The following is an 18,497-nucleotide window of genomic DNA, read 5'->3' as shown; positions in this document are numbered from 1 at the left end:
AAGTGAAAACATATTTCTTGTAATGTGTATAATTAAATTATATTATAGTATTTATTTTGTAACAGACTATTGTAATGTAAGATTGTAATGTAATTATATTATAATCAAGGGATGTAATTTGATTACAGTCCAAAATCAATACAATCACATTACATTGTACTTTGCAATGTTCTTAAAGATATTTTTATCTTTTAACTTTATTACTTTGTTAAAAATATTTTTTAATGTTATAATTAAAATAAAAAATATTAAAAAAATATATAATATAAGAATAAAAAATTAAAATAAAATAAAATATAAGAAATTAAAATTTATATAATATACGTAAAAGAAATAAAAATAAAATATATAATAAAAAATTATATTAAAAAAATAAAAATAAAATACATAAGTTTATAATAAGAAATGAAAAAAAATATATGACATTAAAAATATATTTAAGAGATGATATTATATAAAAATTAACAATAAAAAATATAAGTATATTAAACTTACATTTTAATAAATAGGGATAATTTTGAAAATTAACATTACATTTTAAGCAAAGTACTTATAAACCAAACGTTACAATGTTATCTTCATTGCATTTTAATTATTATTTTACTTGTATACTAAACACTGTAATGTTATTTTCCCTATAATCACATTATTTACAATCACATTATGATAACGTTTGGTATAAGGGAAGTGAGAGCACGTTTCCTGCAATGTGTCCAATTAAATTACAGTGTTTGTTTTACAACAGACCACTGCAATGTAAGATTGCAATACAATCACATTACAGCCAAGGGATGTAATGTGATTGCAGTTCAAAACCAATGTAATCACATTACATTACACTCTGTAATATTTTTAAAGATAATTTTAACCTTCAACTTTATTACCTTATTAAAATTAGTTTATAATATTATAATTAAAATAAAATATATAATATAATAATCAAAAATTAAAACAAAATAAAATATAAAAAATTAAAATTTATATTAGATAGGTAAAACAAATTAAAATAAAATATATAATATAAAAATATATATTAAAAAATAAAAATAAAATATATAAAATTATAATAATAAATGAAAATAAAATATATGATATTAAAAATATATTTAAGAGATGATATTATATAAAAATTAATAATAAAAAATATAAATATATTAAAAATAAAATATATAAAATTATAAAAATAAATAAAAATAAAACATATGATATTAAAAATATATTTAAGAAATGATATTATATAAAAATTAATAATAACAAATATAAATATATTAAATTTGTGTTTTAATAACTAAGGGTAATTTTGAAAATTAACATTACATTCCCAGTAAAGTACTTATAAACCAAACGCTGCAATATTATCTTTTTTGCATTTTAATCATTATTTTACTTGTATACCAAACACTGTAATATTATGTTCCCTGCAATCACATTACTTGCAATCATATTGTATTGTAAAGTACCAAACGTCACCTATCTGTAATCATATTACATTGTAAAGTACCAAATGTTGTCTTAATATTTAGACAAAATTATGCCTACAATTGATGCATGGAATTGTAAGGTTTATTAGTGCCATGCCTTATAGTTTTATCTATCGAATGTTTAAATTATTCTCATTATGTATCAGAGAATTGCTTCCAAGAAAAAGTAGAAGCATAATAATTGAGTTTAAATAAAAAAACACATATTAATTGCTAATTAATGTACTAATTTTATCTCATTATTTATTCGTGTTTAATACTGCTAATGAAGATGGGTGGAACTCATACATATATGAGGTACTTGTAGTGAGTTTCCCTTCACTTGCCTTCGGTAATTTAGGAAAGCAAATTGAAAAGAGAAAATAATCTTCCTTACTAAATTTAGAAATTTCTAACCAAAGAAAACATGAATTTCCAAAATCAATGTATCAAAATCTAATTAAGTACCACCATTAGGCGGAGAGGTAACTTTAAAGTGATTAATTGGCAGGTAATTTTAAAGTGGTTAATTATATATTGATAGATGTTGCGCATTAATAAAATACTTTGAATTGAAATACATGGTTTATAAGACATGTATTCATTTTGGTTTATTACAAAAATGTGTGAACTCAAATAAAGTTATCGTTTTAATAAAATACGTTTACTTTAACTTTTTGAATTTCTAATTTTAAGTATACATTTCATCACAATAACAGTGCAGTGCAAATGTTATTAACTTGTAACTTAGTGAATTTTGATTATGTTTTACATTTAACATGATATTTTATTTACTGTTTTTGGTAAAAGTTTGTTTAATTTTTTTTATAGTTAATAGCTGTAATGATTTGGAACATGATGGCACTGAGTATCTCTTAAAAGTTTCTATGAGGTACTCATAGTGTCACTTACTTGACAAATTAATGGACAAACAGCTCAGTGAGTTGAAAGATATACAGGTATGTTATAAATTATATATATTAAACTTAAACTTGATTTGTGGTTGGATTTGTTGATTTTTTATTTATTAATTAATTTTTTTCCATACTGCTCGAAAATCAAATCATAAAAAGACATGTTTGATGTAATTTGAATACATATCAAATACAAAGTAGTAGCTTGATAATTCTTTGAAAGATGGCACAACATTAATCAAAAATTTATCTACTTTTTTTTTTTATTATCATTTCACATGAGATTTAAGTATTAGTTTCTATTCATTTTAGTTTATTACAAAAATGTATAAACTCAAATATATATATATATATATATATATATAACAAGTACCATTTTTTGCACGATTTCTGTAAGATTTCTGCTCATAAAATATCTTTTAAAAGAAAATTAAATAATATTTCAAAATCAACTCATAATAAGGTCTTTTGAAATTTTAAATATCTTCTTCGAATTAATTTATTAATTTGATTGTTCTTATTGCTTATAAATTTACCAGCTAGCACTATGATATTTTGTTATATATGTGGAATCATATCTGGCAGAATAAAAATTTTGATAATTTCAATTACTCTTATTTGACTTGAAATACATGATTTATAGGACTTATGCATTCGTTTTGGTTTATTACAAAAATGGATGAACTTAAATAAAGTTATCGTTTTAATAAAATGGTTGTGCTTTAGCTTTTTGAATCTCTAATTTTAAGTATATATTTTATCATATAGTGCAAAATGTTGTTAATTTGTAGTCTAGTAAATCTTGATGTATATTTTACGTTTAAATATGATATTTTATATACTATTTTTTGGTAAAAGTTTGCATAGTTTTGTTATAGTAAATGGCTGCAATGATGACACTAAGTGTTTCTTTTAAGTTTTGCAGGGTCCTCGCAACGTCATGCACTCGACAAATGAAGGGACAAACAGTTCAGTGAGTCGAAAGATCTACAAGTATGTTACAAATTGTAATATTGAATTTGAACTTGATCCGTGGTTGGATTTAATTTTTGATTTGTTGGTTGATTTTTTTCCCATGCTGCTCAAAAACCAAATCATGAAAAAGAAATGTTTGATGTAATTTGAATGTAAATCAAATACAGAGCAATAGCTTGATAATTCTTTCAAAGATGGCACAACTTTAAACAGACATTTATTTATTTATTTTTATTGTTATTATCATTTGACATGAGATTTAAGCAATAGCTTGTATTTATATTAGTTTATTACAAAAATGAATGAATGAATAATAATAATAATAATAATAATAATAATAATAATAATAATAATAAGTAGGTAATGTCAATTTCAAACTTAAAAAGCTTTGTTATCATACTCCATATCTTTTTAAACCTTGTATTAGTTTTTTCACGATTTCTGTATGGTTTCTGCTCATTAAATTTAGAAACATTTTTTGCATAATTTTTGCTTTTTAAAAGAAAATTAAAGAATATTCCAATATCAACTCATAATTAATAAGGTTTTTTTTGAAAGTTTAAATGTTTTCTTTGAATTAATTTATTATTTGATTATACTCATTCATTATAAATTTACCAGCTTTGAGTATGTTATTTACTTACATATGTGGAATCATATTTGGGAGAATAAAAGTTTTGATACTTTGAATTACTCGTATTTGACTTGAAATATATGGTTTATAAGACATATATATTCATTTTGGTTTATTATGAAAACGGATTATCTTAAAGAAAGTTATCGTTTAATAAAATACTCGTACTTTAGGTTTTTGAATCTATAATTTTAAGTATATATTTTATCACAGTAATAGTACAGTGCAAAATGTTATTAATTTGTAACTTGACAAATCTTGATATATGTTTTATGTTTAAATATGATATTTTATATATTATTTTTTGATAAAAGTTTGCTTGATTTTGTTATAGTTAATGACTGTAATGATTTGAAAGATGATGGTATTGAGTATCTGTTTTAAGTTTCTATGGCACCTCGCAACTTTGCACACTCGACGAATGAATGGATAAACAACTTGTTGACTCAAAAGATTTACAAGTATGTTGCAAATTATGCATATTGAACTTAAACTTGATCAGTAATTAAATTTGATTTTTGATTTGTTAGTTAATTTTTTTTTCATACTACTTAAAAATCAAATCATAAGAAAAACATGTTTGATTATTTCAAAATTAAATAGTGAATATGTTCATTGTTTTTTAATAATGGAGAAATCCTTTCTTTTAATGGACTGATAGGCGATTAGAGTGGGAACAACATTTTTTTGAGGCTTGAGGAAGTTTCGTTATTATATAATTTTGTTTGCTAAAATATTTGCAACTAGTAACAGACAACTTGTTAGCAACTTCATTAAAAGATGTTTCCCTATATTATACACTTAATTAATAGCTCATGTACTCTCTTGTATAGCCCACCTACCTCAAATTCATTGCGAAAAAGAAAGAATTCCTTGCAATACTACCATCTCAATCTCCCCTCTAATACAGCACAAATAATTTAACCAACCATGCTGCAGCAAGCCACCGGGTCTGGCCCTCACGTCGCGGTCCTAGCCTTCCCCTTCGGCACCCACGCTGCTCCACTCCTCACCATCACCAGCCGCCTAGCCTCTGCTGCCCCTCACACTTTGTTTTCATTCTTCAGCACTGCGCAATCCAACGCCTCCCTCTTCTCCACGTCCCACCACAATAATATATTACCAAACATCAAAGCCTATAACGTTTCGGATGGAGTGCCGGAGGGCTATGTTTTTGTTGGGGAGCCGCTGGAGGATGTTGAACTGTTCATGACAGTGGCGCAGGAGAATTTCAGGAAAGGAGTATTGGAAGTGGCAGTGGCAGAGACAGGGAGGAAACTGAGCTGTTTGGTGACTGACGCTTTTCTTTGGTTTGGCAAGGAGCTGGCAGAGGAGAACGGTGTGCCTTGGGTACCTTTTTTTGTTTCAGGAGCTTGCCCCCTTTCTTGCCATGTTTATACTGATACCATAAGGCAAAACTTTGGAGTTGGAGGTATCTAATTTTCCTTTCTTTTCTTTCTTTTTATCTTACACATACCAAAAAGGAACTGTCAAAACTCTAAAGAAAGAGTTTGATGAAGAAATCTAATCTTCCTATTCAGCTTTTAATTGAATGAAGTTATATCATCAGCCACTAAATTCGTCATTCCAAGGACTTAAAAGCGAAGTGGCCCAATGGCCGTCTACCTTATAACTCTGTATATGGCCTTCTAATCACTCATCTCATGGCGTTGGTTTGTATCTCTATGTGTAAATACAGGCATTGTTGGGCGAGAAGATGAAACCCTCGACTTCATTCCTGGAATGTCTAATATACGCATCCGTGACTTGCCTGAAGGAATCCTCTTTGGAAATCTGGAATCAATCTTCTCTCGCATGGTGCACCGAATGGGGCAAGTGCTACCTGAGGCAGTTGCAGTCTTCATAAACTCCTTTGAAGAACTAGACCCTGTGGTTACAAGTGATATGAAATCCAAGCTCAAGAACTTCTTAAATGTTGGACCTTTGACCCTTTCAACACCACCAGCACCAGCAGTTCCAGATTCTTATGGTTGCCTAACATGGCTTGATAAGCAAAAGCCTGCAACAGTAGCATATATTAGCTTTGGCTCGGTCGCAACGCCACCGCCAAATGAACTCGTAGCACTAGCAGAAGCATTAGAAGCTAGCAGGGTTCCTTTCATATGGTCTTTAAGAGACAAATCGAAGGTGCATTTGCCTAATGGGTTCTTAGACAGGGCCAATGGCATCTTGGTGCCATGGGCTCCCCAAATAGATGTGCTAGCTCATGGTGCTGTTGGGGTGTTCATAAGCCATGGTGGTTATAACTCCATGCAAGAGAGCATGTCGAGTGGGGTGCCAATGATCGTCAGGCCATTTTTTGGGGACCATGGGCTCAACGGACGAATGGTAGAGCACGTTTGGGAGATTGGTGTGATTGTTAAGGGTGGAATTTTCACAAAGAAGTGCGTCACAAGTTGTTTGGATCTAGTTTTAGCACAAGAAAAGGGGAAGAATATGAGGGAGAATTTGAAGGTACTCAAGGAACTCGCACAAAGAGCAGTTGGACCAGAAGGTAGCTCAACTAAAAATTTCAAGCAATTGTTGGATTTTGTATGTAGCTAGGTCATCTCTATGTTTACCACTCCAGGGGATTGGTAAATAGCTAGGATTACCATATAAATCAGTAAGGAGTTCTTATGAACTTCTGTTTAAATATAGAGTAGTGCACTACTTTTAGTCATATTTGTTTTTCTTCTTTAGTTTTAAAGCTGGAAAGACATTAATCAATGTACTAGTTACCTTTTAAATGTTAATTATTGAATCTATATGTGTTTTAGACTTATAGTTATTTGTGTTGGTTGTTGCTTAATTGAATTTCAACACAGATAAAAATCAAAAAGGTTATTTGCATATTTGGGTCTGTTCTTTAAATCTGAAAGAATAGAGTAAGAGGACCAATTACCTACCCAACATATATTTTCGATGAACATATTAACTCAAAAATAATAAAAAAATTATTAGGCTAATTAATTTTCTTAGATTCCTTTTCATATTGTGATTGAATTTACATTCCAGTGTATCTACAATGTCAAATATCATAAAACTTTCAAATTATAATAAGTTTGTTTCCAATTTAAAAAATAATTTTACTTCTTAATTTCAACAATATTGATTCAATTTTATATAAAAATATTACTATTTTTTATTATTAAATGTAATTTAATCTTTCTTATATGAAATGCTTTAGGAACTTTACCTAATGAACCTTTACTCAAAGTTCTGTCCAAAAGTATAACAAAATGCTAAATGAAAGAAACACAAAAAATAAAAAAATAAATTTAATTTATTTATTGGTATTATTAGTACTATTATTTATTTTAATTTTTACAATTAGAAATGTCAACGTGTCATGGATACTTAAATCCAATTCCATACGATCTTAAGTTTTAAAAATCTTTTGAGTTGGAAACGTGAGTTCATAATTTATAAACTTACTTAAAATCTATTTTCAGAACTTAAGGTCGTATAAGATTAACCTTAAATATTGATCCATAATAAATGCATAAAGTATTTGCTACTTTTTAAATATTTTAATTCGAATCCAATTGTTTGATAAGTTATTTGAATCATATAAATACTTGATTAAAATATTAAATTATTTTCTGAATTCATACCCAATATCTTAAACACTATCCAGTAAATATTTGTACTTATTAAATATTCTATTAAAATGAATTTAAAATGATTTTCTATGTATATTATTTATAAAAATCAAACCAATAAATTAAAGTTAATTCATAAAAAATAAATTAAGAATTTAAAAATATTTATAATAATTAATAATTTTAATAAGTATTAAATTAATTATAAAAAATTTATAAAATATATATAAAATTAAAGTTTAATATTAAAAATTACTATTTATAATCTAATTAAGAAATCGGATACTTAAAATCACTGCTTAAATCCATACCAAATAATAATATTAGTATTTAAATTTAATTATATAGTATCTTAAATCTTATTTAATCGAATCATGCATATTCCCTTTCCGCTTACTTCTTCCACAGTTCCACCACGAAACAGCTTCAAAAGAAAGGAAAAAGGCAAATCAGCCTTCGTTCCTTGAGCAAACAAACGCGACCTTTTCTCTCTCTCTCAAAACACTTTCCTTTTAATTTGATCATCATTCTCAACTACTAGGAATTTCTCTTCTCTAAAAATCCAAATTTCTCAGCTTTTTGTTAGATAGAGGGAGAAATTAGAAACCCAAAGAACACCGAAGAATCAAAATCAGAAGTCAATTTTTGTAGAGAGAGAATCAAAAATTGAAAAGGCATGGGTCAGACTTTTCGCAAGCTCTTCGATGCCTTCTTCGGCAACACAGAGATGAGGGTATTCTTCTCTGTATTTATTTCAGTTCTTTATTTGTTATTTTTTTGTATTTATTGATGTTAATTGACTATTGCTCTTTTTTTTTTTAATTTTATTTTACGTTATCCTTATTTTCTTTAAAATTAATGTGAGATTGAAGGAATTTTTAACGTTGATATTATAGCTTAAAAGCCATTAGAAACGACGTAGGTTTGCTGAAGATCTAATCTCCAATTGAATTATGTTAGAAACTTCAATTTTAAGTTTATTCATTTTTCATTCAAGATTTTTGTCTCTAAAGGGAGTTACAGATGTTTACGAATTTACTAAATTTCTTTCTTGTATTGCTTTTTGTTAGATAGCGTTAAAATATCTGATCAACCTATGACGGAGAAATACTTTATTGTAATAAACATTTTTGGAGCATGGAAAATTTGTCAGATTTGAATGTTTTGAGGACTGTATTTATATCACGTAAAAAATTCTATTTTTGTTTGGTTCCATGATATGGGAGTGGCAAAGCCACAGTTTTTGTTTTATGGAAAAATGATAGCATAGTTTAATTTGGAAGGAACCTTCTTTTTTTTTTTTCCTTTTTTGGTTAAGTTTATTGATAAGCTTGAGTTGGATGCTGCAAGTATTGACTTCTATCATGTCTTTTGTAGAAAGCAAAATAATCCGAATTTCTTCAGTATTTGGTATAGCCAGTTCCGGCTGGAATGAGATAAAATGATAAACATATCGACAATTGGATGGTTTCATCATTATTAGTATTGGGAATTAAGGAGTAACTGAACTCACAGTTGTTTTTCTTCACTCCTTGGAAGGTTTCAATATATATGTATTGGTGTGCACAACTTAGACAAAAGTCTTCTGGTGAAGCAAAATTTTTTTATTTTTTATTGTCTCCTTTTTTTTCCCCCCTTCAGTTGTCTAGTTTGATATTGTAACAAGAAATAGTTAAATGTTGTTGATTAATTGTTGTTCACTATAACTAGTGCATCAAATATTCTTCGGCAGTTCCTGGCCATTGAAGATGATAAAAATCCTGTTAAACCGGATTTCTACCCAATGCGAAAGGAATCTTAGTTCTTTTTTGATGTATTTTTCGGGTGGTTGTCTCATCTGAAAAATGTATAGTATTAATTTTTGAATCAATTCCTGAAATAGTTATCTTATGCATCTGTAAGTGTGTAGCATAAAATTGAATGAAATGCTCATTAACGTTATTTATGTTCTGATGAATTCGTAAAAGGTTTGTAATGTCTATAGTACATGCAGTTTTATATGCTTATTATGTGGAAGATATGTGATTTATTATGGGGCATCTAATAATAGCATGTTTACTTGATATTTTGTGCTGTCATGAGTGCTTGGTATTTTGAATCTGAGGATAATTGAAGTCAAACAGCTGGAGAAAGAGAAGGATGAATGAACTTGGCTTAATGAACTCGTTTATTGAAGTTTAGGTGCCGTGCTAGACATTTATAGATGAATCAAACAAATATATGATTTTATTCAGGGCAATATATAGTTTTGACCAGCTTAAATGTATATAGTTCACTTTTAAAACTAGAGACTTAATGTTTGATATGAGTACACTGTAGAATCTAGAGACCAAGCCAGTGCATGTCTGAGAAATTAGTATATTGTTTTCAACTTTCTGAATTTAAGTAGTAGCATATTTAACATGTCTTTTCTGTACCACATCTGGGCATTATTGAAGGCTCTTCTAGTTTTTTAAATTGCTTTTATGACTAGACATGAGTGCTGTTGACTTTTTTTTTTTTCACTTTATGTACTCCTTTCTTATGTGTAATTTTTCTGGAGCTGGCTTAGGTAGTGATGCTAGGCCTTGACGCAGCTGGCAAAACAACTATATTGTACAAGTTGCACATTGGAGAAGTTTTATCAACTGTCCCCACTATTGGTAGGCAACTTAGCTCAAGAAAACTTGATTTTACAAATGTTTATGATATGATTGAGGCTCTTGTATTTTGCTGTGTTTTTTTTGGTCCTCACCAGAGCTGTTAACATTACTCTTTTCTTTCTTTTTTCTTACTTCTCATTAAAGTATAAATAGACTTTTAGATGATGCTCTTTCAAAATGCTTGGATCATGTTGTATTATTTTAGTTTTGTTGTTTGACACATCCCTTTTCCCTAAAAGAGATATGCAAGGCACAGCTTCTGGAAAGGCTAAAACCATAATACTAAAACTGATTTTCATTTTTGTTTTCCTTTTCCAAATGCAATCCTTGAAGATAAAGTTAAACTTTAACGCTTCATAAAACTAGCTAACCTGTCCGAGTGGACTACTGGGCCCTTAGCCCTTACTTTGCTTGGATTTTCTTTTGCATCAATGAAATGATTGTTCTTCTCATTTGGCCAAATCACTGTAAAAGGGATCATGTGGTCTAAAGAAATATTACTATTCAATACATTTTTATCATGTTAGTTGTCCTCTTGGCTTTTGTTGCTGATTTGTTTAGACCCGTTTGTCAATAACAAGTATTAGCTAATAATTCATGCAGTTTCTCCATGACTGTATCACGCACCAGCTTTCAATAGCAATATGGTTGTTGTATGGGACAGTGAGATCGCACTTCTCTAGCCTTCATCCTCATATGTATTATCTGAACAAAGTGGCTGGGTTGTGTGAAGTCTGATTCAGTGTTTATTAGATATATCATTGATAAGGTTTTTGGATTTAATTTCTTTTCCTTATATAGTCTTTGGAATCTGTTTTCATTTCCTCTTGGCATATACCATTGATTAGTTTTGTGGTCTTATTTCCTTTTCCTTGTATAATCTTTGGATCCATCCCTCTTTTTCGAAAATTTTTTCGTGGCTTATTACACGAAAAAATAATTTCTTCTTGGCTTTAACTTAGATCTAATGAACTTTGCTGTGGAGGTGGATAGACAAGTTGATATAACAACTGGAGTTCTTATTGTTGTCTCCTCCAGGTTTCAATGTTGAGAAAGTTCAATATAAGAATGTGATATTCACAGTTTGGGACGTTGGTGGACAAGAGAAACTAAGGCCACTCTGGAGGCACTATTTTAATAATACAGATGGACTGGTAAGATATAGCATCTCTCTCTCTCTCTCTCGTGAAAAAAATATTTTCTCTCCCTTTAATTGTTTGTTCTGATTGATTTTGACCCCAATATTCGCCATTTATTGGGTCCTTAGATTGCAAAACCTTCTAGTATTTTCATATCAGACATATTCCCTCTTTATCTTGTAGCTGCTTGTTTCCTTGATTTTGCCATTTTTTCAAAAATTTGTTTTATTGCATGATGTTATCTTTTGTTTTCATTTTGGAGGGAAAGTTGTATTATTGAAATCTGAGGGATTACGTACAATATCAAACATAGGAGGAATTTTATAAATTTGTGTTGGTTAATATTTCACAGCGTTTTCTCAAAACTTAAAGATTCAAAATGTTAAAATGTTTGTGCTCATGTTCTTTATCACTGGTTGAAAGGATTAGATCATTCATATCTCTCTTTTATATCTTTGTCTGTGCAGATCTATGTTGTCGATTCCTTGGACCGAGAGCGGATTGGGAAAGCTAAACAAGAATTTCAGGTTGTAAATTTAGAGTGTACACAAACTTGTTAAGACATTTGGGATTAACATTGTCTCATTTTATTGTTAATGTTCTTTTCAGGCTATCATCAATGACCCATTTATGCGCAACAGTGTCATCTTGGTGTTTGCCAACAAGCAGGACATGGTATGTTTTCTATTAGTGGTTTTAGACCTATGCCTTTCTGCATATTTTGCAAAATGCAAGTGGCATCTATTAGATGAACTATTGAGAACACGGGCATGCAATTTGAGTAGTTTGAATGACAACCTCTGGAAATATTTATTCTTGAAAAGGGATTCTTGTCTTCACATCTGCTGCTGTTGTGCTTCTTATGGATCCTCCTTTTTTTGGGTGTTAAGAAAGTGTATTTCAATTAAGCTATTGAAATGCTGCAGTACATCATTTGAATAAACTTTTTTAACCGTTCAGATCCTGAGAACGGAAAGTTAACTTGGAAGAAGAAATTGATTTTTTGATTTTCCATCAAGAACAGAAGAATTGCTAATAACTATAGTGATATCAGGTTCGCTTACCATTCCTAAGACATTAATTTCCAAAACATTGGAGAAAAAGGCGAAGAAGAATAACTGAGGAAGAGAGGAAAAAACCTGTAGCATGAATATTCTCTTGAATCTTGATGGCCTTTGTTTCAGTGAAGCAAAACACATGATTGAGTGCAGCACTGGCGAATTCATCTCAGAAAGAGTTGGATGGCTAACAGGGCATAAAGTGAAAGAATTCATCAATGCTGCACTCAATGATGTGTCTTCCATCTGGGAATCTCCAAATGTTTGCTTCAGCTGCAATAGATCTAAGCATCTTGGGACTATATATATATAAAGTTGCAGTACATGTAACTTGAATTTGATCTATACTATCATGTTACTTTCCAAATTGAACAACAGCCTCTCCCTTCTACATGTTGGCAAAAAATATTTATTCCCCATCATCTTTCTGGGGGTCTGAATGAAGTTTGCTTCTACTAAGTGACTTCAGGCTATACTAGTTTCTTGTACTACATTTAACCCCAACATCCAACTATTAAATTTATCATCTGGTTTACCAAAATTTTCTTTCATATATGGTTATGCAAAACTGTGTCAGATTAGTCGGAAATTTGTCATCACAATCCCTCATGCTCCAGGGAGGGGCCACTTGATTGGTAGGTCAAATGGTCAAACTTTGATAGTTTTCTATTGACCACATGCTTCCATCGACCAGCTTTAATTTTACCTCCTAATAAAAGGATGTTTCAATAGGCATCTTTTGAGCTTGCTAGTTGAAGTGAATGAGCCATTGTTGCTTTTTGCTTCCTTGTACATGTGAAGCATACATCTGAGTTTTTTTGCATGAAATGTCTGTTTAATTTGATCTTTTGTTTTCTCTGTCCAGAAAGGAGCAATGACCCCAATGGAGGTATGTGACGGACTAGGCCTTTTTGATCTAAAGAACAGAAAGTGGCACATACAAGGGACTTGTGCGCTTAGAGGAGATGGTCTCTATGAAGGCTTGGACTGGTTAGCTGGAACTCTTAAGGAGATGAAAGCTGCTGGATATTCATCACTGGGTTCATCATCATTCTAATAATTCAGGTTGGAAGACTCTCTCTCGCTTGCCTATATAGCACTAAAACGGAGCTTGACAATGAGAAATAGTTTGTAATGACTTCATTTCTCAGGTACATCAGAGGCATGGAGGCTTGTAAGCCATATTTGACAACTGGGAAGTCAGGAGTTGTAATCAAAGTTTTTTTCTTTTCTTTTGTCTAAAGCTGGTGAAATTCACTAGGGTGCTTCCTTTTCGCCTTATTATATGGTACTTAGACAATTGACTTCCTCCATCCAATGTGTATAACGTAAAGGCAGATACTACTTGGAATGAAAATCGTTTAGTCTGGGATCTTGAAGTGATTTAGATTGACCCATAGACTCTTATATGAAGTGGAAAATGATTGTTAAATCTCTCTTTCATTCTCTCGATTTTGAGAACTTTTGACTGCAAATGTCGAGCCTGTCGTAGATATTGAAAAAGAAAACTAAAACATAGAATATACAGCGTTAAATTTGCACTTGAAAAATACAGTAGATTTTAGTTTCAAAGTAAGCAGTATAACGATTTTTTGTTAGGGTTGCATTTACCAGTGAACCAGGTCGAGTCAAGTCTCTCTTATTGCTGCAGTGGGCTCAAATATTGCAGGAGGCTACATAGTCCATAGCTTGTCATTTTCAAAACCAAAGCTATTCTTACTGCGGCTTTGATGTTCTAGAGCCAGCAAGATTTGGCTTGGCGAGTTTTGTTTGAGTTTTCTTCCCTTATAGAATTGGTCATACATAACTGCCGTTATTGAAGAATAGTTTATACCACTTAAGGTCTTTTTGGTAATTGAAAAATAACTTGTTGAAATAAACTTTTTTTTGGTGTAAATATTTTACAGAAAAATTTAATGTTTTTCATAAACTGTCGAAAGCATTTTCTGTTGTTTGGAAAATTTTATGAAAAGTATTTTTCATCACGGTAGAGTTGTTTAGGTGTTAAAATAATAAATGCAAGTTGATTATAAAACAATATTGATATTGGATTTTCACGATTAAGATTAAGAATAAAAATAAAAATAGACAAAATCAATAATGATATTTTTTAAAACATTTAATCATATATCTGTAATACAAATAAATTTTAATTTTTTAAAAAATTTTCATCTTATTACTTTTTTATTATAATTATAAAAATATAAATATTCATCAATTAGGTAAGATATCTAAAATTTATACTTATAAATATGTATTCATTAAATGATAATCATTGAAATATTTTTTATTATAATTATTAGTAAGATTTAAACTTATTCTAAATGTGTACTTATCAAAAGATGATCATTGGAATATTTTTTATTATAATTATTAGTAAGATTTATTTCAATTATAGATAAAAAATTTAATTGTATTGAATGGTTTCATTAAAAAATACTTTTTAAAATTTTAATAGTATTTTATAATTTATATATTAATATTTTAAATTAACTTTTTAAAATTTAAATATTAATATTTTTATTTTTTTAATATTTTAAGTTAAATATTAATATTCATCTAACTTATACTCATAAACTTAGTATAAAAGTGCTTTTGTTATTCTCTAAAAAATATTTTACACTTTTCAATGACATAAGACATTTTTCGTGATTAACTCCGTTGACTCATAAAACATTTTATATTTAAAATTAATTTTTCATCTTCCAAACAAGTACAAGTCTTAAAAATATTTTTCAAAAAATATATTACTGTAAAATAAACAGACCTTTACTTGCATAGCTTCATAGAAAAGAACAACTCCTATGCAATTTGCAACGTTTTCACTCTTTGAAGAATGCACTTATGTTTGTTATTCTTTTTTCTTTTTAATTATACTCATAATTATAAAACTTGAAAATACTCTCCTTTATTTGTCCCCTTCACCCATTCTCTCTTACATTTGCAATATTGATTCATTGAACACAAAAATGTGGTTGACTGCCAATCTCTTCTTTCCATCACAAATGATGTTTTCCCCTCCACTTTTAAAATAGCCCACCTTACTCATACCTAATACCCCCAACCCATCCCATCCCATCCCTCCATAAATACAAGAAGCAAGCGATAAAGACGAAGAGAGGAAGGCCATCCCCTCCATACGAAGGTACATTTTCTCTTGTGTTTCATTTTTATTTTTTATTTGTTTCAAAATTACAAGTCCTCCAATGATGGAGTTTTGTTAAGAGCATTGCAGTCATAATTGCCTTTTTTGTTTTTCAAATATATTGTTGAGTTTTAAGTGTTTTTAATCAAATAAAATTTAGAATAAAAATAAGGGGAAAAAAGGATGTAAATAATAAAGTTACGAAGCATATGAAAAATGAAATAGAATAAGAATTTAAAGAAGGAAAAAAAATAAAGATTTCAAATCTTGTCATATTTTTGTGAGAAATTGGAAATTTAACCAATTATTAAATTCTTACTGAATTTGTAGTGGTAATATGCATGAGACAAAGTTTTCCAAGTCTTGCTAGATTGTCAGTAGGATTTATAGACAATTCTAATATTAGGATTTTCCTTCTTCCTCCAAGAAAAAAAAAAGATGAACTATGACAAAAAAAATCAAAGAGTAATTAAAAAAAATGCATTAACATTTATTCGAAACAAAAATATTGAAATATTAGCGAATAAAATGAGGATAAAAAAGGAATAATTAATTTGCACATGTCACTTTGATTTTACAATTTATAAAAGTATCTTGTTAGTCTTTATATTAATTTCTAATGTAACCAAACATTAATTCTATCAATGTTAATTGATGTGTGCATTAATTATTTATTTAAAAATTTTTAATTTAATTTTAATTTAAAAATTCATATTATATTATACAAGTTAAAAATTATTTATTTAATATTTCTAAAATTTCAAAAAAGTGTTCAACAGTATTTCCTTTTTTTTTTTTTATAAATTTGATATTATTCAAATTTTAACATATCAATTTGTTAAATGATTATTGTGATATCAATGCTTAAAGTCGATGGTCGAATACTATAAGCTAATGAAGAAAATCATGATAATTTCTATTTTGTTGATAGAATGATTGATGTATCATGTAGCTAGACAACTCATTTTCTTTGATTTTTAGGTGTAATTTAGTTTAATCTTATTTTAATTTTATTTCTTTTACTTTCAAACTAAATAAAATTCATATTAATTTGAGGCTACAAATTCAAAATGCTCTCCTATATTGGTCGTGAAAAGAAAAAAAATTATTATAACAAAATAATGGTTTTTCGTCAAAATTATCATTAAGGGAGGCAATTATGAACACATGTCAATTGTTACCTACATTAATTATTTATTTAATTTTAATTTTAATTTTAATTTTATAAAGTCATATTTTACTGAAAAAAAAGTTGAAAATATTGATTTAAAATTATAATGTTTTATAAATTTATATAAAATGTTAAAAAAAAAAAGGCGATAAAGAAATAAAGTTGGAGAGGTACGGTTTTCTCCATTTGACTGTATGTATATTCCATCGAAAAGAACAAGAAATCCTACCTTACATTCCGGTTGTAAACATTCTTCTCTTTCAATTTGCTTGCTGCTTGTTCTGTGCTTCTCTCTCAAGTTTCTTTTTTCGGTTTGCTTTTCACATCTATTTCAAACCCAAGAAACAGACAAAGAAATGGACAACATTTTGGTTCATATCCCCGCTGCTGCTCAAGGCATTTTCTACACATTCGACCACATGTTGGACCCTGGTAAGAAAGTTGAAAAACTCAAGCAGGAAGTTGACAAACTGAAGAAGGCAAGGAACCAAGTGCGGAAATCTGTTGATGTGGCTATAAAGAATGAGCAAGAGATTCCAGAGCGTGTCCATAGATGGTTTATTGAGATCGATAAGAAGCTTACTGAAGAGGAAGTGAAAATATCCAAGGCTGAAGAAACAGCAAGGAAGAGATGTTTCCTGAAGTTGTTTCCGAATTTCATGCCTCGTTACCATCTCAGGAAGGAAGTGGATAAGGAGTTCAAGGCCATTGCTCAACTCTTGAAAGAAGGCGAATTTGAGGGAGTGGCCCATATACCTGCTTCAGAAATCATCTTCAAGTCAAGAGAGCATGCTTTGGCTGAGATTATGAACGCATTGAAGGATGCAAATGTAAACATGATGGGCGGTTACGGGCTGACTGGTGTGGGCAAGACCACCCTGGTCAAAGAAGTTGCTAGACAAGCCAAGGAGAACAAGTTATTTGATGCAGTGGTCATGGTAGATGTAACCATGGCTTGGGATACGGAAAATATTCAAGAAAAGTTTGCAGACAAGATTGGTTTGGAGTTTACTGACAACATAAATATTACACGTCTGAGAGCGGATCGGGTACGTCAGAAATTAAAGTTCACGAAGACCTCGGTGATTTTAGATGACATAAGGAGCAGACTAAATCTGAATGCAATCGGCATTCCCTGCGGAGATGAACTGGTGGCTTGCAAGATCCTGCTGACATCTGGAGATCTCAATGTTCTATCCAGTGAGATGGGAGTCGAAACCAACTTTGGAATTGGCGTTTTAGCTGAAGAAGAAGCCTGGGACTTTTTCAAGAAGATGGCTTGTGATGGTATTGAGCATCCTCGCTTGCTGTCTACAGCGAAAGAAGTATCTCGCGGGTGCGCGGGTTTACGTCTAGCCATTGTGACAGTTGCAAAGGTTTTGAAGAATAAAAGTTTCATCCAACGGAAGGCTGCCTTGAATCAATTGAAATGGCATAATCCGAATAACTGAAACGGAAGGGTCTTCCTCAAGAAACCTTGCTGGAATACCAGCAGATGTCTGTTCAGGCATAAAACTAAGTTATGACTACTTAGAAAGTGAAGAACATAAATTGACTTTCTTGTTGGGCAGTCTATTGGGTCGTAAAGCGACTATGTTTAACTTGTTGACATATGCCCTGGGATTGGGCTTATTTCAAGGCATAATTACATTGGAAGAAGAACGAGTCAAGGTGGAGGCATTGATCACTCAACTCAAATGCTCCTATTTGTTGCGTGGCAGTTTTCCATACATGACATTGTTCGCGATGTTGCA

At 30.0% G+C, this 18,497-nt stretch overlaps 2 protein-coding genes across 3 annotated transcripts; both read left to right on the top strand.

The window, feature by feature from the left end:
• The first annotated feature begins 4,848 nt into the window (after window positions 1-4,848).
• LOC110415366 (anthocyanidin 3-O-glucosyltransferase UFGT-like) lies at window positions 4,849-6,751 on the top strand. Its single transcript, XM_021426994.1, has 2 exons — window positions 4,849-5,415; window positions 5,683-6,751. The coding sequence occupies exons 1-2, from the start codon at window positions 4,914-4,916 to the stop codon at window positions 6,546-6,548; spliced, it is 1,368 nt and encodes a 455-aa protein (XP_021282669.1). The 5' UTR covers window positions 4,849-4,913; the 3' UTR covers window positions 6,549-6,751.
• Window positions 6,752-7,963: 1,212 nt separating this feature from the next.
• Window positions 7,964-13,870, top strand: LOC110415215 (uncharacterized). Of its 2 annotated transcripts, none has more exons than XM_021426792.1 (7): window positions 7,964-8,321; window positions 10,140-10,230; window positions 11,269-11,384; window positions 11,837-11,896; window positions 11,979-12,044; window positions 13,293-13,492; window positions 13,588-13,870. In XM_021426792.1, the coding sequence occupies exons 1-6, from the start codon at window positions 8,265-8,267 to the stop codon at window positions 13,482-13,484; spliced, it is 582 nt and encodes a 193-aa protein (XP_021282467.1). In that variant the 5' UTR covers window positions 7,964-8,264; the 3' UTR covers window positions 13,485-13,492; window positions 13,588-13,870. The 2 variants fall into 2 exon arrangements, with proteins under 2 accessions (XP_021282467.1, XP_021282466.1); XM_021426791.1 differs by having other exon boundaries at window positions 7,965-8,321; window positions 13,579-13,870.
• The last annotated feature ends 4,627 nt before the right edge of the window (window positions 13,871-18,497 follow it).

This window comes from Theobroma umbraticum, unplaced genomic scaffold (genome assembly GCF_002168275.2).
Source record: "Theobroma umbraticum cultivar Fairchild unplaced genomic scaffold, ASM216827v3 scaffold_147.0, whole genome shotgun sequence".
In the NCBI taxonomy this organism is placed as follows: domain Eukaryota; kingdom Viridiplantae; phylum Streptophyta; class Magnoliopsida; order Malvales; family Malvaceae; genus Theobroma; species Theobroma umbraticum.
This window is presented reverse-complemented; position numbering and strand designations above follow the sequence as displayed.

Bases quoted from the DNA above. Each gene is read 5' to 3' on its own strand.
- LOC110415366 (XM_021426994.1), top strand. From the start codon at position 4,914: ATGCTGCAGCAAGCCACCGGGTCTGGCCCTCACGTCGCGGTCCTAGCC. The intron at 5,416-5,682 runs GTATCTAATTTT...GTGTAAATACAG, and splicing joins GCAAAACTTTGGAGTTGGAG to GCATTGTTGGGCGAGAAGAT.
- LOC110415215 (XM_021426792.1), top strand. From the start codon at position 8,265: ATGGGTCAGACTTTTCGCAAGCTCTTCGATGCCTTCTTCGGCAACACA. The intron at 11,385-11,836 runs GTAAGATATAGC...TTGTCTGTGCAG, and splicing joins TTAATAATACAGATGGACTG to ATCTATGTTGTCGATTCCTT. The intron at 12,045-13,292 runs GTATGTTTTCTA...TTCTCTGTCCAG, and splicing joins TTGCCAACAAGCAGGACATG to AAAGGAGCAATGACCCCAAT.